General features: G+C 40.4%; 1 protein-coding gene across 1 annotated transcript in view; it reads right to left on the bottom strand.

Moving 5' to 3' along the window:
* Positions 1-2,562: 2,562 nt before the first annotated feature.
* kcnh7 (potassium channel, voltage gated eag related subfamily H, member 7) overlaps positions 2,563-25,771 on the bottom strand; it is a 93,526-nt gene continuing 70,317 nt past the window's right edge. The window contains 8 exon segments of the mRNA XM_042512823.1: positions 2,563-2,660; positions 2,663-2,879; positions 4,219-4,408; positions 11,618-11,777; positions 14,506-14,787; positions 17,295-17,379; positions 20,190-20,398; positions 23,283-23,526. Coding sequence (XP_042368757.1) covers positions 2,563-2,660; positions 2,663-2,879; positions 4,219-4,408; positions 11,618-11,777; positions 14,506-14,787; positions 17,295-17,379; positions 20,190-20,398; positions 23,283-23,526 — 1,485 coding nt within the window.

The raw sequence follows: 25,771 nt of genomic DNA, 5'->3' as shown, positions 1-25,771 counted from the left end.
AATGTGCAATATTGAACTATTTCAACAGCATACAGTAAACGCAGCACCCAGCTGAAAGCCCGTCCCTCAAGTCTCCGTTGCTACATTGAGAGGCTGTGCATTGCATTCATCATCTCCCCCTCGTCCCATCTGCAGTGTTTCAAACATCCGGGGTTTAAAAACATAACGTACATAGAAAAATAATGGCAAATTAAATACTTTGTATTAGAAAAATAGGTCTAAGGTTTTTTCTAAATCTCTCCGGGTGAGTTTATGTGCTGTACCTTACAAAGCAATACGTGTCACACACAGTCGATTGAGACCTTAATAATTTAGTCGAGTGCAGTCTCCATGCAATACATGAGCTTGTGTTGGAATTTGTGTAATTAAAAACTAAGATGACTAATTCTTTTTTGTCATGCAGTTCACCCTAAAATGATTCGGTACATTTACATCTGATGGTGGAGAAGCAGATTTTTGATGTTGTCTGTAAAAGGCTAGAACAGGCTTATAAAGCTAAGGCTATCGGAGGCTGGCCTGTGTCCTCGGCCCCAAAACATGAAAACGTTATTTTTTTTTCTTATTTGCTTTTCTAAAGACTCTTTTTAATTTTTTTTTTAATGAAATTGTATTTTTTAAGGAGACTTTGGAAGACCTAAAGCATGCGAGCGAAATCTATCGCGTGGGATTATCTGTTTCAGAATGTAAGGATGTGGCAGCGTTACGGTCGCAGTCAAAGCTACGCACGCATTTCGAAGAGGCATTATGTCGAGGCAGATTGAGGATTTTAAAGAAAACGTAGCTTTTTTTACTTTGATACCATTTTTAATGGCAGAGGGGGAACATTTTCACTGCAAGCATGAAATGCAAAATTTGAATTAAAAATTATTAACGCAACATTTTGTGCGACGATAATCTATCAATTCAGGTCACACAACAACATTGATTTTTTTTCCAATGATATAAATTATAAATGTAAATACAAATTAAACTTTAAGTAGCCCACTGGTGGCATCGGCTGCTTTTTCAGTTTACAAGGTACATTTTACTGCAATAACAATGACTACATTGAGAAACTTTATCTTTAAAATTTTAGATAAATTAGATGTTGATGATTTTTTTTATAATGGGATATAATATGCGGTTGAAAAAAGGTAATAAAAGTGCAATTTATCACACTATGTTATTGCAAAACTGAGCATATTGTGAGCATATTATGAAGCAATATTGTAATGTTAAGTATTGTTATAAGATTGTATTATAGTGATTCCAACCGCTAGTTATCAAGAATAAGGGGGAGGGAGAAAGCGCAGCTAGTACTGGTGTACTGATACTGCGGAAAATGAGTACTGAACTGTTCTAAATGTACAACTATCAATTGAAATTTTGACAACACTTGTGTTAAGAACTACCGTACAAGTACTGTACTGGAAACAGGTGTCTGAAAAAAAACTGTCACCTTCTATTGATCCGGATGGTTAGATGTCCAAGATTCACCAAAATATAACTGCCATGATTTAGGAACTGCAGGAAGAAACAAACAACAGTTACAGGAATTATTTAAATCCCCAAACTACCTGGACAGAAATGTCTCTTTCAAGTTCTGACTGCAACTGCAAAAAGGCCACAGCTTCGCCTCCGTGATGTCGACAGGACGCAGCTGGTTATATGCTAACTATGTTTCCTATTTGACATACTGAAGCCATCATTTTGTTGTCTTGAACTTCTGAAATGTTCTGCGTGTCGAGGTTGAGCTATTAAATTCACATACAGATCGTAACAAAGCAACATAAAAGCTGTTGAAAGATGCTCTTTTCTTTGTTCAGGTCGTATAAAATTATCTCCAGAGCAAATTCTACTACTCTAGACTGGGTGCACTTCCTGGACTGGTTCATCTTTATTGCTCTCAAAGACTGACAAAAGTCTTATTGTGCTTTGTGAGGACCACACAGCCTCCACACACATTGTTATTATTATTATTATTTATTACAGTGTTCTGCATTTTGAGCTGAAGAAGAAGTGATTTTTATCTGCTGAGGCGATGGTATGTACAGTAGGCACGCTAAATATACAGACGGATCTCCTGGTGAGTTTCAAAATGTCGACCGTTTGCTGATAACAGATGAACTTGAAAGCAGTGGAGTGTGATACAGAAATGCCTCGGAAAGAGTTTCAAGTAGCTTTGTCCCTGTGAAGAGGGAAGAGTCATAGAAAATGAGACTTGAGAGCTACAGTCGTCTGTAAGCATGCCGAGATCACACCTGATCGCCCAGAGAGTTGCAGTGTGTGTGAAGAACATGCGACACAAAGGAAAAGAACCCATGTGAAAGGACAACATGCATATCTGGTTTAGAAAAAGCCCGTCAGGTGCCTCGTGTTGCTGGCAGTGTTCTCTTTGAAGTATGTACAGGGTAGATGACGACTTTACATGTGGTAATAATATAGTGTATAAATACCTCTGTATAAATGGACTTTATACATCTAAATCCGAGAGCTGGAAGGGTGGGGAGGTTTTCCCAAAAGGAATGGAAGAAAGTCTACAGTTTTTCCTTTGCATATACAGTCTCTTTCTTAGACCCTGAGTCAAGCTTGAGAGGAGCCCTTCGGTGGACGTTGAAGAGCTCCGGGAGGCCTACTTTCCTGGAAGCCCGGGTCAGAAACTGGCCTGTGGAGTCCGGCGTTCCTGAGCTGCTGGGGACGTCAGGTAGAGAGGCCTGTCGACCCGATGGGAACCTCGGGGGCTGTTCCACAGAGTCCACGCTGTTCTGCGTGTGTCTCTGTTCTGTGTCCGTGTCGCTCTCGAGCAGTCCAGCAAAGTTCCCGTCTGGAAGAGTCTCTGTGCGAAGGAGGACAGGGGAGGTTTCTTTGGACTTGTTGTGGGCCTGTTCTGGGCCGGGGCTCTGAAGAAGACAACGCAGAAACTAAAAACAGATGGATCATAGGAAAAAAACCACTCACAGCTGTTTCACAGCTAAAGCACACTTTTAAAGCAAGAACGAATCAGACCCCGTGATAACACGCAGAACTTTACAGCACAAATTAACTCAGTGAGTGCCATTGACGTATATATACATCAAAGTGTGTTTTCGGCAGCTGGCACAAGGGGGCGCTCTCACGCTCCTGTGTGTAATTTTGGGGCTGCTGGGATTCGTAGTTGTAGTACAAAAGACGGTAGATCAAAGCATGAAGTGGAGTAGCCGGGATCAGAGTGATCTGTACAGAGGTGATTCAAAACTACAGCAACGAAGCAAATTCAATATCGGCATAAAATGCCCCCCAAAAAACGGGGGGGGTCAAGTGGCCAGTTTCGCCAGCGGACGCTGGAAAAAAACTCACGGATTTCATGTTCAACTAAAGCTGCTACATCACTCTGTTTTTTCATTTTTAGTGAACGTATTTTATTATAATGCTTCAATAAGCCGAATTGTGAGAGATTTTTTGTTATGACTGGGAATGTTAAAGTGTCAAGTCTTTGCACTCAAGTCCCAAGTCAGCAGCCAAAGCATAAACTTTGAGTTTCAGGTCCTAAACAAACCAGAATGCGCCTTACATAAATTATAATGACATTTTATCAACAGAGCAATAATAAACCGTATTACATTTAAGATTTATGCACAAAGTGTCATGTTTCCTTTGTTCTTGTCATTGCTGTTGTTTTTTTTTGCTTTTAGTGCAATTATGAACTAACACACACACACACACATGCATAACTGCACATGCATAACTGCACTGACATACACACACATATGTATTACATTTACACATTTACAGAAGCTTTTTAAAATTAGTATTTGTTAAAAACCTGAATCTCATCATAAAAAAAGTAGTGCTGGCATTACACGTTCATAGCATATGTCACCTTTAACCAGAACAGAATAAATTTTATTTCTGTTCTGTCTTATTGTATTATACTTGTCTCATCTTATTTATTCAGAACATTAAGGACATGACATGATTTAATCTTTGGACTTGAAGGAAGGTGAGGTCATGAGGCCAAAGTTGCAAGTTTATTTTTTATTATTATTATTATTTTCATTATTATTAGTCATCGTATTTGTGCCTTGAGCCCACACATCTGAGAATTAATTGGTCAGAGTTTTTAAAAATTGAATCATTATTAAATTCAGGAATAACCATCAAGGGGCTGCGAGTAATGATTGTGAGTGAATCTTTTCAATCTGTGGATCGTTTTCTTGATTGGACTGGTTGGCGTTGAAGCGGTTAAAGTGTCAGTTGTACCTGTGGCTGAGGCGGAGCAGGAGCCAGGCTGAGCTCGGTCTGGATGGTGGACACCGGCTGCACCCAGATGGCCGGCCTCTGGTACTCGGGGCTGGAGGTGACGGTGCTGTAGGCGGGGGGGCCCGACGCTGTCTGCCTCTGGAGGAGCTGCAGGATGGCCTGAATGTCCGAGGTCATCTGGGACTCCAGTCTGACACGTGGACAGAGAGGACGACATGGATTTACAGAGGAAAGGAAGATGTCAAACAGCTGAGGGGTTCCTGTGGTGAAAACTAACATGAGTAATAAATGATCAATGTAGTGAGTGCAGAGTTGATTGCTCGGATGCTGAACGCTCCTCATCAATACTGATTTAACTGCCGAAAGACAAACAGGTGATGAGCTGCTGCACACCAGCTCCCTGCACATCAGTCAGGGAGGGAAATGAGCAGCGTGCCCTCATCACACAGGAACACGTGAATAACAAGTCTGACCTTTTTCACTCAGTTAGGATGACATTACTGACTAACATCCTGCAGCAGGCTCGGGTTTAACACTCCACATTTAGACGACATGTCGGCGACAGAATAACGGGCATGCTCATTTTCACAGGGCTACATCGACCTCTCACCTCAGGATATTTGAAAATGGGCTTTCTGCAGCACCTATGTGTTATTTTTGCATATTATGTTTGAATATTTCTGCATACTGAGGTCCCTCTCCTGCATCAGAGGATTAGGGCTATGTTAAAGAGAGAAAAAAAGTCAGATTTTGAGAATAAAGTTGTAATATTATGAGAAAAAAGTCATTATGCTACAAGAATGAAGTCATAGTTTCATGAGAAAAAGTACACTTGATTTGAATAAAGCTGTTATATTACAAGAATACAAGAATGAAGTCCCAGCTTTGAGAAAAAGTCGTAATTTAATGAGAATAAAGTCATATTTTAGTCACAACATAATGAGATTTTGACGATACAATAACAGTCAGTGTGTTACAGATTTATTGTTGTTAGTTACAATGACCCTTAAAGGAATAAAACCAGGTTTTTTTCATGTTAAAAGTTTTCCTACTGCAATTAGGACTTGAGAGGAGAGATTCTCCGTGATGATCATCATAATTAAAGGTGTAACAGTGTGATCACTACCAACGATAACTAGAAACCCTCAGAGCTCTCAGTGCGCCGCTCTCAGTGTCCCATCAGTCCACTGTGCTCACTGACGCTGGTCAGCAGCGCTTTGTGCTGTTAAGTGTGTTTGTGCTCTATTCTTTAGTTTCTGCAGTGACCTCATTTCCCCACGAGGATCAATAATTTCATCTCATCGTCTCTGCCGCTCGGCTGTCTGCCCGAAAATTGACATGACGGATTGTAACTTTTCCTCTGCTTTGTTCAAAGTAAAAAACACAAACCCAGGAGGGAAAGTGTATTTAATCTGTTAAAGAATTGTACGCCACGTTTCCCCCTTATATACAGTTGTGTAACACAGCGCTATCATTATGGGATGGTGTGTGGTCAATGCTCATACCAAACACTAGGGGGAGGCTCAGCCTTACAACTCCATGGTTTACATGGAGTACTACAGTAGAGGAAATGCTTTTCCTCTACTGGAACATAGTGCAGCAGAAGTATAAAATAGCAAAAGAATAAAATTCAACTACCTAAAAATTGTATTTTCAAACAGTACTTAACTAAATGTTCTAAACTCCACCCATGGGTTTTGATTTTCGGTGGGACTTCATCCCGATGATTGTGATAATCGCTGGAGCATGAGACTCAAGTAAATAAATTCAATAAGAGTGGATAATAAAGTTATCTTATGATGGAATTCAGTATTCCATCATCAATTCCTTACACAACACACTTACAACAAGAAGGTCCAAAGTTTGGCTTCTTTCACAAAGTCAGATGATGACAACAGCAGAAATTTGCTAAAATATCTCTCTACAAAACACGAGCTTAAATTCTAGTAATGCTGTGTGCTTGATGCTCTGTGCACAAGTGCCACTGCTTCTCAGCTGAACAGCACGCCTGTGACTGAGGGTACATTTCTGCTGGTTTACTAACATTAGAGCCGTGCAGGAAGGCGGAGCAGATTCTTTCTTTGACTGAGAAAACAGTTCAACAGTGGAGCCTTTGCACACCCAAAGCCACATGAAAGCCTTTTTCCAATCATTTCTACACTGTGTTAACACCCGGGGAGAATAAAAAAGCTGTGCTGCTGCTGAATACCTGTGGAGGTCCACTTTACACACACACACACACACACACACACACACACACAACTGCTCAGGAATTCAAGAATCTGACCGATAAGCAGAATAGATAATGGCACTGGTATAAATAAAATCTTATCAGTTCCTATCCCTAAAAAAATGGCTACACAATTACTTCAATATTAATCATAATAATGATTTTTGCTTCCCACTTTTAAATGAAGACAATTAACCGCATAACTGACTTTTAAAATGGGCGCTCCACTCTAAAACTCTGCTGCATATCAAATCAAGAGCTTTGCAGACTAACAGCCTTCACTCTTAAGTAACTGTCTGCTGCGCGTGCACCGTGCAGCTGCAGCCTCTGACAGACTTACCTGAATGTTGCCACTGCAGACGGGCTAAACAAAAATCAACCTTTAATAACCTTCATAATCTGTTGTGACATAGGAGAGAACAACTCAAATGTAAAGAGTGCATGAGACACCACAACATGTTAAACCACCTGACAACAAAACACTCTCTGCAGTACGATGAATATATGAAGGCCAACGAGAATGACGGCACAAACATTACCATCCCGTTACTGTTATTCCTCGGCCTTGTTCTGCACCGACTCAGACATTCATAACGGCTGCGGCGCGTCACAGCGCCATGACACTGGAAGATTTATGCGGCTGTAGGAGCCACATTGTGTATTTAGCCTCTGTTTGTTATTATTTGTTTAGGTTGCACATTAACTGACACAAAAGGGGGTGTGGTCTGACATTATTTAGACAAAGACTGGGAGTTTGGCTCTGATATTTTCTGTTGCCAGTATTTTAATAAACCACCATAAAACGCATCTCTGTACTTAATAAAAATAATTTTCTTCGAAAGAGTCACATTTATGAGACTACTTTTTGACTCTTAGTGGGATTTTTTTTTTTTCAATTGACAATGGTCGCTATAGCGGCAGATACTTATCCATTAACAATGCACTGAATTCACGTCAAGAAGAACCTTATTTGAAGTTTTATTTTGATGCAAAAATTTGCAGGGCTGCCAACTGAAAGTCACAGATTTGAATCATCAGTCGGAGACCCCTTACTCGCCTGAGATTGCTGCAAGTTTAGCTGACATGTTTTTTTGTGCTTCTGGGGACATTTTGGTCCCCAGATTTTGCGACGGAGTGACTGTTCTTAACTTTCTGGCTACTATTTGGAGCAGCAGACGTGTTGACAGTGGTGCAGAGGAGAGATGAAATACCTTCTGCTTAGAAGTGGCAAATGTGCAGCTCACAGAAAGAAGTTATTACAGCACAGTCTCTGGCTTTTGTTTGATATCTACTGTCAAAAAAAAATGTTACTGTGCATTTATGACCTGTCATAAGTGCCGTTAGCTTGTTAATGTGTATGTCGCTGTCGCACTTAAAGTTCCACCGAGTCCATTTAAACTTTTAACTTTGCATTGAAAACAAACCCAATTGTCAAATATTCATATTAAACAGCCACATATGATTTAACTGACCTAACACTTAATCAGGTACAGCCCTAAAGATCTGGAATGCAGCACAAAACTGAAATTAAAGCAGCGTTCTTTTTAAATATGAAAGTGAATAAAACATTTTGTCCTTAAAATCAATGACTAATCATTATAAGTTATTGTGATCTTAATATTGATGTAAATAAACATTATTTTGGCCATAAATGTGCAGCCCGAGCTAAAGATGAGACCTTCATATCTGCTGGAGAGTCTCTGAGGTCCAGGTAGGTAAAATCAAACACCTGCACTCTGTGTCATCACCTAATGCAGCAAGTTACATCACGGCGTGCAGAGTCTGAGATGGTGATTCACCTCTTTTCTCCACACACTCCTTTTTTTCAGTCCATCAGCAAAAAAAGGTAGCAGACACAAAGAGCGAGCAGAGCCTTCCTGGCGTAGAGGGAATGCCTGTTGTCGCTCTGCCAGGTGCCTGTTTGCTCTTTAGAGGACAATAAGTGCAAATAAACACTTTGGCTGTGGCCTGTTTGTGCAGAATGAGAGTTGGTGGTGCAGTGAGTGTTTCTGCCGCCTCAGACTAACACTCAGCCAAAACAGCTAAACGGATGACTGATGGGGACACTCAGTGGCCCACGTTTCCACTGGGATCAGGGTGCCCGATACTTCATCATTAGACCTGAGTGTATGAAGCCATGAAGGAGCAGACCGTTCCCTCCTCTTCCTCCATAATTGCACCAAAAACTTCAGCGTGACGTCCAGCGTCCCGACCTCACAGGATGACGTCGGCAGCCTTTGCAATGTGTCTGCATCTCGTGGCTTCCTGCTATAAATAGACAGCCGCTGACTGTCTGCCTCCCCCTCATCTGTATCAGTGCACCAGCCGAGAATCACACGAGCTGCTCGCACAGTCCGCTCTCTGCATTAATACAGCTGCAGCGGGCGACTGGCCTAAAATGTCTCCGTGCACGCTCTCAGCCAATTAAAAGCAGAATCACGGGGGTCTGCAGTGCCAGCTGTCAAAGACGACTTCATTGAAGTGAAGCTCAGGAAAAAATAAAAAAGCTTATAATAGGAAACTGAACATAAAGGTGTCTTTAGTTATCTAAAGGTCAAGAGCCTCATCTTTGTAAGAACACTGTCTGCGCTTCAGACTTCAAAGTTTAATTACGTATATTAATTTCATCCTGATCTATTTGATAACTGAAATTACAAAATGAGTGTTCTGCAGATTTAACAATGCAGTCCCGTAACATTAGGCAGGTTTGCATTCCGGATTTGTGCAAAACTTTGGTAATGTTTTTGTACTGTTGAAAAAACAAAATTGTGAGATGACTGAGTGATGTTATGCAACAATCCAGTAACCATGGTGATGGATGTTCAAAACATTAGCAGCTTCATTTCTATTGCAGCCACCGCACTAACCATCATTATTTCCAATCGAATGCAACGTAGGCGTGTTTTGCGAGCCATGATGGAAAGGCGAGCCTCTTATACATGGGAGCGGTCACGTATGAGGGATTTCTGGGAACTGATAGTCCACGATTTCCAGGAATTGTGGATTCAAAACTTCTGGGAGATTCGCTCAACTTTTTAAGAGTTATGTGATGCAATAATAATTCATGTAGCTGATGGTAAAAACCTCTTTTTTTTTTAAAAAAAAAAAATTGATGTGTTTCCATTCGACTGATTTTATATTCACAATTTTGATTTGCGCGATTTAAGATTAAATGGAAACCTGCCGACTGTCAGTCTCTATGTTAAAACCTGGCTCCTACATTACCCAAAATCCAAGTGTAGCCTGATATTTGGGTGTGTTGTGGTGCATTTCATTTGCACTGGGATGTCAGAATTTCCAAGCTCCAAGTCGGAAACTTTAACTGAAATATCCCCCGAAGTCAAAAGGAGCCTCACCAACCAAAATGGAAAAATCCAAGATGGGTGCTCCGCCCATCAACAGCAGTGAAAGCTTTAGAAATGAACGCTTCACTGGCACTTCTGTCTTATTTGTGTCTCATTACAACAGTCGTACACACAGTTCTGTCCAACTTGTCTATGAACATGGTGCTATGTGCAAAACACAGCGTAACACAGGGTTATCATCTGCTACTGCTAACAATGGCTAACCGGGCTACAACTAGTATTGGCAACTTGTACAGGAACACGGTTAACTTGTTAGTGATGTCATTTCCTGCATCAAACTCAGAAATGAGCTAAAATTAAAAACACTGGGTTGTCCAGTCTATTAAAACTGGCTCCGTCTGACAGCCTGAAAAGTGGCATCAAAGAAATATCGATAAATAAATAAAATGCAGTGTGGAAAGAAAACTCTGCTGCTGTCAACAGCGTTACAGCGGAAAACTGAACTTTAGCTACAAATATGTACTGACCTATAGCCGACATATCATTATATCAGCCGACATGTTATATATGGAGGACTGAATCTGACAAAATCAAAAATCAATGTTTCAATAATTAAATGAAAATACCCAAAATTACAATATTTATTTAATTGCCCATTTTATTTGTCAAGTCATTCATTTTCAGATTTATTTGCCTATTTATTTATGTCCTATTTCCCACTTTGCATATAAATTCCCCTATTTATTTAATTTCCTATTTTACATATTTATTTATTCATTTTTAAATGTTTTTTTGTAGTTATTTATACATTTATTTATGTATTATTCATTCAGCAGCAGCCCACCCAACCCGTCGTTTTTTGTGTGCACGCTCTGACCAACACTGTCTTTCAAGACATGTTAAGTTGATCCATGCTCTTTGATGTTGATCAACCAATAGGCAAAAAGGGGGAGGCAAAAACAGAAAATAATATATAAATAAATGTATAAATAACTACAAAAATAAATACATGTAAAAATTAAGAAATAAATATGTAAAATAGAAAATATGAATATGAAAAATGAATAAATAGGGGGATTATAAAAAATGTGGAAAATAATAAATAAATAAACAAATAAATATATAATTGGAAAATTAAAGGGGAAAATGAACGATCTGCAAAATTAAATGGAAAATTACATGCAAAAACAAATAAATACATAAATAAAATGAAAAATTAAATGGGAAACTGAATAAATTGATAAATAAAATGGAAAATAAAATGGAACAATGAATAAATTGATAAATAAAATGGAAAATAAAATGGGAAATGAATAAATTGATGAATAAAATGGAAAATACAATGGGGAAAATGATTAAATTGATAATTAAAAAGGCAAATAAAATGGGAAATGCATAAATTGATAAATGGAAAATATTCACTCGGCATATTCATTCATTCATTGACACATTTATTTACTTATTTATTTATTCATTTTTATTTTGTAAGTCTCAGTCTTCCATAGTTACATACTACACATTTTTAAAAATTCATATAAAAGCTTATAATCGATCCCTTACGTGTAGCGTGTGACCGTGCGCGGGCTGCTGTAATATAAGGTGATGGAGGAGGCAGACGCTCCACCTGTGCCCAGTTTTCTGTTGTACTTCATAAATGAGGGCCCTCATGATTTTCATACCATTATTTGAAACAATCATTTGATGGGATTTAAGCTGCATTACATAAATGAGGTCACAGATCATCAGCTCCTCCATCCTCACAGAAAAACATATAAACCTCTGTTTCCCCTCAGAGATCAGCTGTGTCTCTGGATGTTAATGAGGCAAACGTGTGTGTGTTGTGAGCAGTGTTTCCTCTCCTCACCTGTTGAGGTGCTGCTGCAGCAGGTCCAGCCGTTGCTCCACCTCTCCGTAGGTGAGGTCTGTGTCGCTGTCGTCCTCCCCGGCTGGCGTCTCTTGACACTGGGCTGCCTCCTCCGCAGCCTCGTCGGGACGCTGACGCACCCACTCGTCTGCGTGAAGCTCTGGAGGGGGGAGATGTGCGCAGACAAACACACACACACAGGGTAAGTGATGTGCGTTATTAAAACAGTGCCTCGGGGGAAGCATCTTCCTGTGTTGTGCCCTCTCATCATTTAGCTTTGCTAAGCTCTGATCAGCTTAGAGCCTCCTGAATCCGAACAACTATCCTACAGAGGAAAACACTCATCTGACCCCGTCCACAATCACACCCTCAGCGGGATTTCTGCTCCCCTCCTTTTGGGTTTCCGCAAGTGATGGCTGGAGATTAAATTGGCGTTTCCTGTATGTTGTTCTCGCCGGGCTGAGGAATCAATATCTCTCTGCTCTCCGCTTTGGCAGAAATCCTCTTATGGCTGCAACAGCTGAATTATGGGATATTAATATCAAACCAGTTCCCTCATCTGAGTGCCGAATCACGCTGAGTTTAACTTGACAGTTAAAATACAGGAAAAATGTTATGTTCCTGCGTGCAGGAGCTTTGTTCACGCAGGATGATTTTATGGAGGTTTAAGCCGGCAGAGTGGCTGCATCTTCCGACAGGAGGTCACATGAGGTCAGGCTGCAGACACTTACTGGTGTGTTTGCTCGACATGGAGCAGCAGGCAGACTGTGAAAGCGAGGATTTCTCCCAGAGCTTGCCTGGGATCTCCATCCCAGATGCAGCTTTGTGTGGATGCGCTCAGTCAAGCCTGCTGCTCCCCCTGTCTCCACTACACTGAGACCTGCAGGGGGATTTTAGATCTCTTTACTTGTTGTGTTTGGATGACTGTGCAGCGTCACAGTGTATGTCAAATAAACAATTAAAAACACATTTATGTCTCTAAAAAAAAGATTTTAACACGACACAACCAGCAGATACAATAATGTCAACAACACGATTTTACCTAATGTTTCCTGTAAATCCTTTTTTTGGTCGTGACCTACGATCATAAGGGGTGACCCCGGGCGTGCTGCTGGATATAATCCTCTTATGTTCTATTACTGAGTGGGTTTTAGGTTTCGCCGTAATGACACATAATCCCTGTTTGGATTTTTAATAGGTGTGACATTCCTCCTCTGGGGCTTAGGGATTTTTGGGGGTTTTTATAAATTAACTTCAGAGCCAATTACCATTCCAAGAGGAAAACTTTTGAGGACGAGCTTTTGGATTCAGAGGAATTTTCATGTCTGTTTAAAATAGATGGCAATTTGCTTACAAGGAGATTTCAATTTTTTTCAGCGGGACTGTATGAGGCTCTTATTCAGAGTCAGTCTATTATATAAAGTACATGTCAGTCAGCACGCCAGCAGTTTGGAGAGCGCAGGAGTCTGACACGGAAGCTGAGCCGTGAAAAGTGACGTGGGATGGGGGAAGAAACAAAACATATTTTAGCCACTTAAAATAAAAAAAAATCTCTATCATTTTAAGTACACACTATACTAAACCCTCCACAGCAGTACATTCAGGGTTCATACATATTTTTACCAACACATTTTAATGAGTTCTCCATGACTGAGGCAAATTTTCAAGACGTCACATCCTCTGAAACGACCAATGATACTTCTCATTGGTTCTTTTTCATTGTAGATTTTTTATTTGTATTTTTTCAAACTTTTTTGGGTGATTTCTTAAAGACAAAAATTTGCTATTTTTTAAAATTTTCTCCTCTTTCTTTTTAAATGTATTTTTAGCAATTTTTGTAGAGATGAAACAGTGTTACATTTTCATATCACGATTAGTGACCAAAATCGGCATGATAATCAATATTATCGCGATAATTTTGAAATATGCTGGAAAATGTTCAAAAAGCACTGATACACACACTGTGCTCGTGACGATCAGGCTTCCCCGCATCGCGCAGGTGTGTGTGTGAGACAGAGACAGCAGCATCAGCTGCACAGAGCAGCAGAGTTGTGCGCTCCTAAAAACGCAGCAGAGACTCGCAGCAGAGTTTAATATGGGACTATTTTGGCACAAACATTTATCCACCAGTGTGGCGTACAGCCCTTTAGAGGTTTACAGTTTTTACTGTGATTTCAAAGCATGTTGAACACACACGTTTATCAGGTTAATTATAATTTGTATGATATGACTAAATACTGGGAAATTTCACCGCAATTGCCATGACAACCGGTAACCATTACATCTGTATTTCGAAGGCATGTTTTCTTTAGAAATCGCCAAAATCACACAGTTTATCATCGTCTCAAAGTGTAAAAACAAATATTGTTGGATTTTCAGATTTCCAACAGTTCTTGAACAAATCAAGTGTTATCATACAGGTTTTTGAAATCAAAATCCATGACTTTTCCTAAACGTTCAGGGTTATGTAGTTTTCCAGAACTTTTCCAGGCCTGGGTATTACTATGAACAAATTCTATGACTTTTCCAGGTTTTTCATGACTGCACGCACCCTGCACATTGCTTTTCTCCAACCTTGTGCTGACTGACATTTCCTGTAGTTAACACACTGTCTATGGATAAGTACGTCATACAAAAAATCTTTATCGCTTTAAAAATCCCAAACTATCTCTTTAATACAGATGGAATTAAAATTGCCTCCTCTTTGTGAGATTGATTGTTAAGAATCAGTTCTTTTATGTTTGGAGAAAAAAATAGAAAAATCTGTTTTGGAAAAACATTTATCTAAATGACAAGGGAGAAGAAAAGTTTGGAATGCAGTTTATATGTACTTGATCCCAAATAAAACCCATGTTACTAAATAAAAGAATGAATGTTTTTACCATCACCTTTATATGTCTGATTCTGCATGTTGTCTCCAGCCTGTGCGTCTGCAGCGCTGCTCAGCCCGAGGCCCACAGCGTGGTCCCTAACCACCGGGTAACCCAGCACACCAGAACACAAGGGCCTCTGCTCCTCCTCCTCCTCCCTGCCTTCTTCCTCCTCCTCGTCCTCCTCGTCCTCTCCCTCCTCAGCGGACTCTCTCCTCTCCTCGGCTGCCGAGGAGGCGTAGATCTGCCTCCCTTGCCTGGTGTCGCAGTAGGTGGCCGCCGGCTCCTTGTTGTGCGAGCCTAAGGGGAGAAATGGTAATCAGGAAATCTGCTGGGGGAACACCGCCTGCTTTGCTTCGACGTCCTCTGGGGATGTCAGGTAGTCTCATTAAGTCTGACAACAGGTTGCGAGTGTTTTGCTTCGGGGTTGAACTGAGGACAAACAATGTTAATGGAGAGTTTAGCTCCTGAACTACGCGGGATGTTTAATGTCATGCAACTGACACTCACTCCACACGTGTGTTTACAAGTGCAGTGTGACCGACAGTCAATGAAGAACGCTCCTGTTCATTAAACAGCTCATGACACTGAACTCTCCATCCTCACACCTGACGGATGCAGGCAGGATCTGCCGGCTGCTGGGCTGTGAAACGCTCTGTTCAGTACATTCTCTGTCCTCGCTTGTGTTATATCGGGAGACGGTGATACTGTACTCAGACGGCTTGTAACCATGGTGACCAATTAGATTTGCCTGAATCAAAGCCAAACTGCTGAGTGCTGCTGTGCGAAGGATCTGTCTCCAAGTCCCAAGTCTCTCGGCTGTTAGAAGTCAAATTACAACTGTTTCCACGGTGCAGGTTGCTCTGTACACTCTGTACACTGTCATCTGGAAGCTGAGGGCGACGAGGAGGCTGCTGTGTTTATCTACAGTAGAAGTGATCTGAAGACAGCTTCGAACCAGAACGCACATGTACCAGGGCTCCACACACCACACACTTACGCACAGCATTCAGGGTCTCTCACACATTCATTCATTTGTGTCGGCCTGCCGCGACCATTTTTGGTGCACTGCTGGAATATACACAGTGTTTGGATATGCATTGCACCGCCCTTTTAAAACGCAGAGTCCACTGTGGGCAGACGGAGCAGCACATCAACAGGCGCAGTCAAAGTGAAATTTACAATTTGCACGTACAATTTGAACTGTGCAATTAATTCTCAGCTCCACATACACTGGTGCATGTAACCTAAAATTTAGGATTTTAATGTTAAATGTATGTTCCGAACTAGTATGATAAACAACCACAATTTTTTTTAAAAAAAAGTTCAATTCTTGATATATCAGAGATGTACTCAACTACATTTGTGTTAAAAGTGCAGCAGTAAAGGGGAGCCCCTGGGGAAGGTTAGCTGTCAGATTTATAATAACATTTTTTTGGCCTGAAGTGAAGCTAAGCCTTAAAACTAGCCTGGTCAAGACGGGTAAATCACCATGGTAACTTAGGTCAGACTTAATTTAATCTTCTTTATGAAACAGAACTCCCTGTAGATAAGCCTGATTTACTGAAGTAAGCCTGGTTTAACTGGTAATCTGCTATTCATGAAACACCCCTCTGATGTAACCATTACTATGGATATTAAAGTTCAGCAGGGAGAATAATTGAGTATACCTTTGGGAGGTTAAGTGGGCACTTGCAAATAGCAGCAAGAACTCAAAATTACTCAAAATGTAAATAAATTATAATTAAACCCTCTCCACCTGAATGAAGTGCTTTAATCAGCACAAAAATGATGTTTAATGTTGTCAAAGCAGAAACATCAAACTTTATTAATCCTTAAATTACTATGATCGACTCTGACAGTAAGTGTTGTCCAAAGCTGCTTCAGACTGTATAAAAAGCTGCTCGCTAACATCATAAAATCCTGCAGCGTCTGAAGGCGGCTGGATGTTGATATGTTGATGAATCTGCAGCCTCTGACGGGAGAAGTGCTGCACCAGAGCACAGTGACAGTATGCGCAGCTGGACGCTGTGTTTACCTTCATTAAACCAGGTGCAAACGACACCAGGCTGCTACTACATAACCACACACACCTCTGCAAACAGACAAATCAGCTGGAGCTCTGCATTCTGTTAATTATGTGTCAGATCATCACCATTGCTGTGTGTCAAAGCTTTTCAGCTTTTTAAAAAAACAGTATGTTCATGGATTATTCTTGAAATGAATCAGGATGATCCCAGATGTGGAAGCGACACCAATAACAGTCTTCGTAAAGGTATTTGTTTTATGTGTTAGGATCTTAATAATTGTCGCAACTATAAATTAAATTTGAAAGATGAGTTAAGTGTCTTTCAATCACTGGCACATATCGTTACTGAAATAATCAGTCTTACACCTGAGCACACGCCATTGGTTGATTTCTCAAAAAAAACTTAAGAAATGACCCAAAAATTAGTGAGAAGTTAATAAAAAATTACAAGAAATTTCCCTGAAATTAGCAAAAGTAAAATAACAAAAGCAAGACTTTTTTTTCAGTCTAATTTTAAATATATAATTATAAATATACATTTTTCAATATTTTTCCTTGTCATTTAATATTTTTTAATGATAATCTGTCTTCTTTTTAAAGGCTCATTTATATGTCATTTTTTGTTACCTTTTACTGATTTTTTTTTTGCAATTTGCAGGACATTTTATAGCATGTTTTTGAGAGAAATCAAACCACTTTTCTCACATTTTTAAAAGATAAAAAGCTTTAAAAAAGGTTGATGGTACAGAAGTGCAGTGGTGATGTGTGTCATGCTGACCTGTGGAGGTTTTCCTTTTGTAGGACACTCGTCTTCGGCACTCGATGTCATCCACGTTTGAATCCGCCACATGTGTGCATGTTGCCTGTAAAAGACAATGTATGATCAGATGAATGTAATATAAAAACACATACTAACAGATATAGATCAACTTCATTGTCCACCTCAGCGGAAATATGTCCTTGGCTTCTCTCAGACATACAAACACATTAAACAATACACGACTGAAAATGAACAAATATACAATATACCTGTAAACAGGAGCAAAAAGCAGAAATATAATAACAGAGAGCACATTTTACAAAATGACCGTGTTCCCTGAGGGAATGAAGGACTTCTTAAGTGTTTTTAATTCATTTTTTCATTTTCTCATTTTATTTCGAACATGTAATGCGAAATTACAACAATTCCAAGAATACAAAAGACAATGGTGGTTTTGTTTCCCCTTCTTCAGAAATATATATTAATAAAGTTCTCAAAACCAAAACCATATTAAAGTTTTACATATTCGAAAAGAGGCGGGAAGAAGCGTGTGCTTATTTAATCCCACCCCTTCTCCATAAGCAAGTCCCTGTATAATATAAACCCCCAGAAACAGAAATAGTAATACTACTGATAATAATAATGATAATAATAAAATAATAATCTTCAAAGTATTTAAGAGGAGCTGAAACACTGAGCAATGTGACTGTGGATTATCATTTATCAACCTAAGCGATCGGAAACGTGATACACTATTTGTTTGTCAGGCAAATCAAGGTTGATATCAAATTCGATTGTGATATCTTAAAGGATTAATGTGTAGGATTTAGGGTAATATACTGGCTGAAACTGTACATAACTACTATGTTTTCTTTAGTGTATAATCACCTGGAAATAAGAATTGTTGTGTTTTTGTTTCCTCAGAATGAGCTGTTTATATTAACGTAGGAGGCGGGTCCTAGTTTATGGAGCTCGAACGTCTGAATCTTCAGTTATCAGAGAAAAAAGATGGCTTCACATTAGCATGTGTTGGACCAGCCGCTTGTAATGTGAAACTGCTTTACCCGGTGTTTAAAGCTGTTTTAATCGACTGATTTGTTTGTTTTAGAGAGGGAGAGACCTCTGAGGATAATTCGTCTCCCGATAAAAACCTCCTGAATAATGAAAACTGAAAGAATTCTAGTTGGGAGAAATTAGAGATGGTTGCTAATGCCACTAAATCCCCCTAAATCTCACACATTTCACCTTTAAGGTAGAAAAATCAAACAAACCACAGTCTTTTTGCACAGTGTTTCATTCCCAATTTTAAACAAACAGGTGAAATTAAAATAGAAACGGGGGGAAGACAGAAGCGTTAGGTGTTATAGATTTTATTTTAAAGCTATTTAATCAGGATTATGGAAACCAAGAATGTTCATTTTTAAGGAATTAATCTGGTTTTTAAGTTTGGTGCAACATGGTTTCAAACTCATGACTAACTCGGGTTTTAAACTTAATCCTCATTGGTGCCTAAAGGAACATGAACTCCGGCCTGTCTTGTCGGAGCACCATGTAGCTCCTGTTTTTGCTGTAATCCTACCAGAACCCTGTCTTGTGTCTCCTCTGCTCTGTCTCCCTCTCCTCTTTCCAGTTCTCTGAATAAATAACAAAAGGCCAACACAAAGTGCACTTCCCGCTCGCTTTAAAAGATAATTAAAACAACTGTCTAATGTGGGTTCTCGTTGGTTTAATGTCACATCTTTCCACTGCTCAATTCATCATAATTACAGCCTACATCATGTCCACAGTGTCCACCCCACCCTTTGAGCCTGACTAACGCTCTGTATCTCTCACTCGTCTTCTGGCCAACGGCAGATTAAAGAAAAAAGTCTAAATTAGCCGTCGTGCTTTCATTCCCTCAACCATGGAAATATTGAAGCACTAAAGAGAATTAATAAGAAAGACATTCATACGGTGGAGATGGACATGGCAGAGATACGGTTCAAGAAAAGGACTGCTTCATTCGAGTTAATGGTCCCCACACACAGCTGTCCTGCTGTGCAGCGTGGACACTTAACTGGCTTTGGCTGGGGGCTGCTTTTGCAAAATGACTGGAAGCCAGGGGCCAGTTAATAAACAAACAATACATGTAAATAATGAATGAATTCACTTTTCTTTTCTTTGCCGAGACATGAATCCAATCGCTGCAGTCCCACACAGGCCAGGGGGACGCAGGGGTGTTTCTAGGATTTGGGGATCAGGGGTCCACTGGGATCCTCCCCTGGCACCGTTTTTAAAAAAAATAAAAACCTATATTTGGATTTTTTTATGCACTCTGGTATTTTAATATGTTCATTAAAAAAATAAAAAATAATCGCAGTGTGAATGAATTGAATGAACTGGTCGGCGGGATTTCTTTCACATGTAACTGCAAATGCGGCAATATACAGATGTGGTGGCGCTGTATCGTATCTCACCTGTAAACACGAAGGAAACTTGATGAGAGGATTATTGTCTAATGTTTTAATATAACTGTGTATTGCCAGCTGGCACTTACAAACACAGCTGCCGATGGGAGTTTGCATTTGTGAATGCAGCTCAATGCAGTTCGGTGAAGTTGGAAAGATATTCACAGATTCAAATTTCCTGGAACAATAACTAACTTTGGGCCTTCCCCAAACCACCCCTACACCCTCTCCCTACTCACTTCAACTGTGCGCTTAAATGCATGGTGCACATGCATGTGTGTCCGCATGATAAGGATGGTACCACCTCCACCTCAGTCTGAGCCACTGCTGTACGGTAAAAACTTGATTTTACGCTTAGTCTTCATCCATGTCCCTACTTCATTGATATTTCTAATTGCTAATATTTATTTATTTATTTAGTCTAATGAGAGACAAAAACATGTGGTGGCACTTCGATGCTTATTACCTTGGTTTGCTTCTCATCACGGAGGTCAAAGGTCAGCTCCAGGTTTGTGAGGAAGTGGTCTGCGAACTCTGGATACATGTCCAGCACCTCCAGGATCTCCTCCCTCTGAATGGTGTGGAGGTCACAGTAGCTCAGCGCTCGCACGTCTGCACAGGATTTCCCCGGCTTGGCGAACAGGTGGATCATCTCGCCGAAAATGTCGTTCTTGCCTTTAGTGGGGGTGAGAGAGGCAATTAAACAATAATAAGTAAGCGACTCCTGTTCGCTAATCAAGGACACGAGCCTTTCTCCACATCTATTCTCGGCTTGTTACGAAACAACGTCCACAGTTGCTGCGAGTATGTGCTGTTGCTGGACAGTATGTGGAACAGTATGTGGTGACCTATAAAGAGACGGGCCACCTGGCAGAGGAGCATGACAATGTTACAGAGGCTAAAGGGTGTCTCAGTTTGCTAAAAAAGGATTTACACGATGTCCGCATGGAAGTCACACAGGCTGAACATTCCCATCTCCGTCTGTTTTCGTGTAGGTGTAATGACCTACATGGGATGGCCACAGGGTTCGCCATGCTCCCTTATTGGAGTATCCGTGTTAAATCAGGGATTATTGAGCTCCAACGTGTTCAATGTAATGAAAATAAAGATAAATAAATAAAGTTGCTTGAAAAAAATGTGTACAATATATAAATGAAAGAAAAAAATGTGAAATAAGTGATGGCTAAGCCCCTAAAATTCACCAATATACAGTCTAAAATAAAAGTGATAATTAAGAATAAATCAAAAAATAATTAAAGTGATTTCAGTACACTTGTGTTGGGTTGTTGTTGTATTGTTTGGTTGTCTGTGGGCACATAGAGCTCTACGACTCATCATCACTACTTCTTCTCTAACGGAATTCCTTCCAAAAAAAAAAAAACCTCTTTGTATTACCTGGGGTATAAATTAACTAAACTAAAAACTGAAATTAATTAATTTCATTAATTATTATAAAATAATATTAAAACAACTGATTCATTCATTGTGCAAAATTGTCTATAGTGTTATTTTCAGTAACCAAATGGATTTTTGTGTATCTATTAACTGGCCACTTTGAGGCTCTGCACAGGAATAAAATCTCCTCAGATCTAATTAATTATGAAAACTTCAAACACTGCTGCGTATTTAGTTTGTTGGTGTTTGAAGATGCTCACATTTATCTTGTTCGCAGCACTGAGCCATGTAATAATTATTTCCACCTACTGAACCTGCGATCATAACACTATCGTTTCATGTGTCGTGTAATGAAGTGTAGTACGCGACCACGTGACAGCGGTGTACTGTGTATGCAGGATAGTGTGAAAATGGAGTAATCAGCAGTTGTCCTTGTGTAGCAGAGAAAATGTGCTGAGCTGTGAGGAACCTACAACTTCAGCGCTCGTGCCTCTCGCTCATCATGACCCCATTGTGTCGCCGTCTTCTCCAAACCTTATTGGCTGCATGAAAACAGTCATTAAGAGAAAAACTTGTGCATGGTAGTTTTAGTAGGATACACCTGCTGGCTGCTGGGATGTAAGAGGATGAGAGGGTGATGTGATTACATTCAGGTGCCTTTGATAATGACTCCTGTGACAAAGATCTGCATCACACCGCTCTGGCTGCAAACTTCCTCTCTCCCTCTGTCACTTCTCTCTGAATTCTTCTCCTCTCCAGTCGCTTGTCTTTCCTTTCTCCGCTGCCCACTCGTCCAGCTTGCCGCCCCTCCCTGCTTCCATTGTCATCCATCTTTATTTGAAAGCAATCATGCTCTCTTTTTTCCCCATCAGCACGGATCCACTGTTACCCTCGGCCCACCATGTGTCCTCCCCCACTCTCTTCTGTCCGCTCCCTTCATCTAAGACACGACAGTGAGGCGGCGGCAATCACAGCGTTCTTTGAAGTAAGTTATTACAACATGCCCAGTAGGGATCACAGCTGCCAGCCCAGCCATATCACAGCACAACGGCGCCACCTTCATTTAGCTGGCCCACCCATGTCTCCACTAATGGAGGTGAGTTGAGGCAAAGCTGAGCAGGCTTGAATGACAGGACGATCACACGTACGCGTCTGTGGTTGTGTTTGAAGTGTGGTTGGACTCCGTGCTGGCTCGACAACAGAATAAACTGGGCTAATTAGACATATTTCTCTGGACAGGATCGCTGAATGAATGCTGCTAAGTTGTTGCGTTATTAATGTGCACTGGCATTCCTTCCGTCCTCAGACCTGTTCTCCTGCAGACAGACAAACTGCTCGATGCCTTTTTAAATGTCTGCGTGTGCAGCTGAAGGTATGTCGAGTATCTCGCTGACAGTGGCTCAGTTTATGGATATATGTGACATCTAATGTCGGGGACAAAGGGGAGGCAAGGGCATCTTCATCATATAGGAATGTGAATGTTTCAGTGCAATCCATTTACTTTAAATACAGTAAATGGACAATAAACCCTTTGAAACCTGGCGAAATTGGTTTGATTTTTTTTTTGTTGCAAAAATATGGGGCGAAGGCAATAAGAAACTTAAGACATGGCCCCAAAAAATTTGTATGAAATTATCTAGAAGTTACAAGAAAATTACATGAAAATAAGAAAAAAAGTATCGAAACAAAAAAAGATAACTTCCCCAAAAAAGTGCTTAAAATTATATAAAAAAATGAATTAAAAAACAGAAAAAATGGAATACCTTTTTTTTAAAAAAAAAATTCACCTGTTCCTGCAATTTCATTGCAAAAAAAAAAAACCTGTCCAAGAGCATCCATTGCAATTTTTTGAAAGCCGCCTTGAAATCTGGCATTTATAGGCCACAACAATGCCATAAAAAACCCACAAAATCCTAATGGGCTGAATATTTACTCTACAGACATGGCAGTGGTATCGCTCTCCCTATTCAACCCAATGAGTGTACTTTCCAAAATTTCAAACTATTCCTTTAAATACAATAAAAATCAACAATAAAACTGCAGCCTTATTCACCATAGTTCAGTTTTTTCATTGTACCCATCAAAGAATTTGGCAAAAACAAAGAGATCATTTCAAACTCATACCAATCCATAACCAAATCACAGGTGATGTTAGTGGACCTACCTAGGATTGCCACTACGACGTCGTCTTTGAGGATTTCGATGGAGCCGCGGGAAACAAAGTAGAGCGCCGTGAGGACATCTCCGCTGTGGACAAGGGTGTCTCCAGGGGGCGCGTGGGTGGTCTTGAACCTCATGGCCAGGGCCCGGAGGCAGCCCTTTGTGGCTCCGCGAAACGCCTTACAGCCCTGGAGGAGGTTCTTGTTGAGGTGGAGGCAGATATCCGCCTGCAGGCACTCTGGGAAACCCTTCAGGACCTGTGTGTGAAACACGGGTCAAAGCAGACGAGACGGAGGTCAGATGTTACATCGAAGCGGTTTCTCTACAAGCTGTCAGAGCTTTGGTGAATGATTTATAATGCGTGTTGAATTTGGAGGTTGCAGTTGCAGGTCAAATTTTTCCAGAGAAATTTTGGTACAATTGCCACTTGTGTTCTTTCCTTCTTCTCGAAACCTATTACACCCTGCAGTAAAAATAGCCTGTGATGTCTTTCAGCATGGAGCTACGATCGACTGTTTTACCGAGCCTTTCAGCAGCTTGAGCAGCAGATGAGAGACAAGACAGAACATTTAGAAACCGAGAAGCTGCAGATCAATGACAGCACAAAGTGAAAACACAGGTTCAGGATTTATTATGTCTCCTCTGTCTGTGATACTTTAGCACATTTTGAAGTTGTTGTATAAGAGTTTCACTGCCTTTATGTACTAAGACAACCCAGTCACCAGAACAAAATCGAAAAAAATATGTTACTTTTGCATGTTATCATGTAGCTGATAGGTTCAAACTTTACAGCTCATCGTTGTGTCCAAGTGAATGTTTGTGCAAAATCTGAAGAAATTTGAGGCCTTGTTGAGCTATCGCGGTCACAAGAATGAGCCAGACGTACGGACAACCCCAAAACATAAAACCGACTGCTTCTCACGGCACTATCCCAGCAGAAACGCAGTGATGTGTCTTAAAAAACGACTGCTTTACATGGCACTATCCCAGCAAGAAACGGAGCAGTGTCTTGGTATAAAATTATTACCGGTGACTAAAAAGCTGCCCGACACAAAGCGATGACTCACGAACAAACAGTTTTGTGTTTTGAGTGCAGTGGAGCGCAGCTTGGTTGGCGTCCCCAGGTGTCAATTTTCAGATGAGAAAATCAGCTCATGTACTACGTCACTTTTAAAACGATGATATGACACGTATGAAACATACAAATGTAACCAATCTGTGGTTTGCAGAAACACGCAATGCCAACATTTCTTCAGGCGACTGGGCTGACTGAGATGATGAAACTCTTTGATCCAAAACATTGTACATGTAAGGCCAAACAGCAACAATATTTAATCTTGTCTATTAAAACATTCCTCAAATCTCTGACCTATGTTCAGATGTGTAGTTAAAAAACAGAAATAAGTGTTAAAAAAGTTGACTCAACTGTGAAGCTTCAAGCATTCCTACCCATCCAACCAAGTTATCCTGGGAGATGCTGAAAATACACTATTTGGAAAGGTCATTTTAACATTAACTTTAACATTTTCAATGTTAGGCCTTCCTGATTCAAAAAAAAAAAAAAAAAAGAGACTGAAGTAGTAATAAGACTTACCCTTTAAAGACAAAGATACAGTGAGCACTGACAACACAGCTAATGATCCCGGGACAACGTGAACTGACTGTAAAGGACCACAATTTCTGTTCAATCTTTAACACCATCACAGACACTGGGAGGTGAGGAAAAGGGGCTTTGAGGACACATAAGGGACAACTGAAACAAAAAAACACATTTCTTATCTTTGTCATTTACACATAAAATACAATGTGCTAATGACACGAGCACAACGAAAGAAATGCAGCCGGATCTGGTTTTCTGGCTCTAACAGGCTTTTTTGTTGCTCGGAACAAAAACTGATCAGTAGATTTGGAAAGGAAAGACTGAACAACATTTGGCAAGCGCAGGTGCCATTGCCGAGCATGCCGCCAAGCCTCCCACGGTGGGAGGGAAACCTGGCAGCGCCCGGCGAGGCTGTGCCCACTCTCACAGGCGTGATTCACTCTGTCTCTAGTACCAGATGAATATCATGGGGTTGTGTTTGAATACACAGATTTCATGCAAAAAGGGACCTCGAGGCAGGCCACGTGCATGTCTACCAGACAATTAATGTGGCCTGCGGGGAACTTTGAGTGTCCTCTGCAGTAACTGGCATGCATAAGTAGATACTGTAAATCTATCACAGCAGCTCTTTACAGTATGTGTTCGTGTATGAAACAGATAAGACACTGAGGGAACAGTAACATGCACGTTTGGGGCACTAAAACAAGGACATTTTCCAACTCGGGAACACTTTCTATGAAGACCACATGAAGATCTATAATGTATTATGTGGGTGTTCATAGTGAATTATAATGCATTCATAATGCTTTATGACTACACTCATAAACACACATAAAGCTGACAGATGCACTACATGAACAGTCATAAAACTATATAGATGTGATTTATAATGA

This window comes from Plectropomus leopardus, chromosome 24 (genome assembly GCF_008729295.1).
Source record: "Plectropomus leopardus isolate mb chromosome 24, YSFRI_Pleo_2.0, whole genome shotgun sequence".
Taxonomy (NCBI): domain Eukaryota; kingdom Metazoa; phylum Chordata; class Actinopteri; order Perciformes; family Serranidae; genus Plectropomus; species Plectropomus leopardus.
The sequence above is the reverse complement of the archived record's forward strand: the minus strand, read 5'-3'. Positions and strand labels throughout refer to the sequence as shown.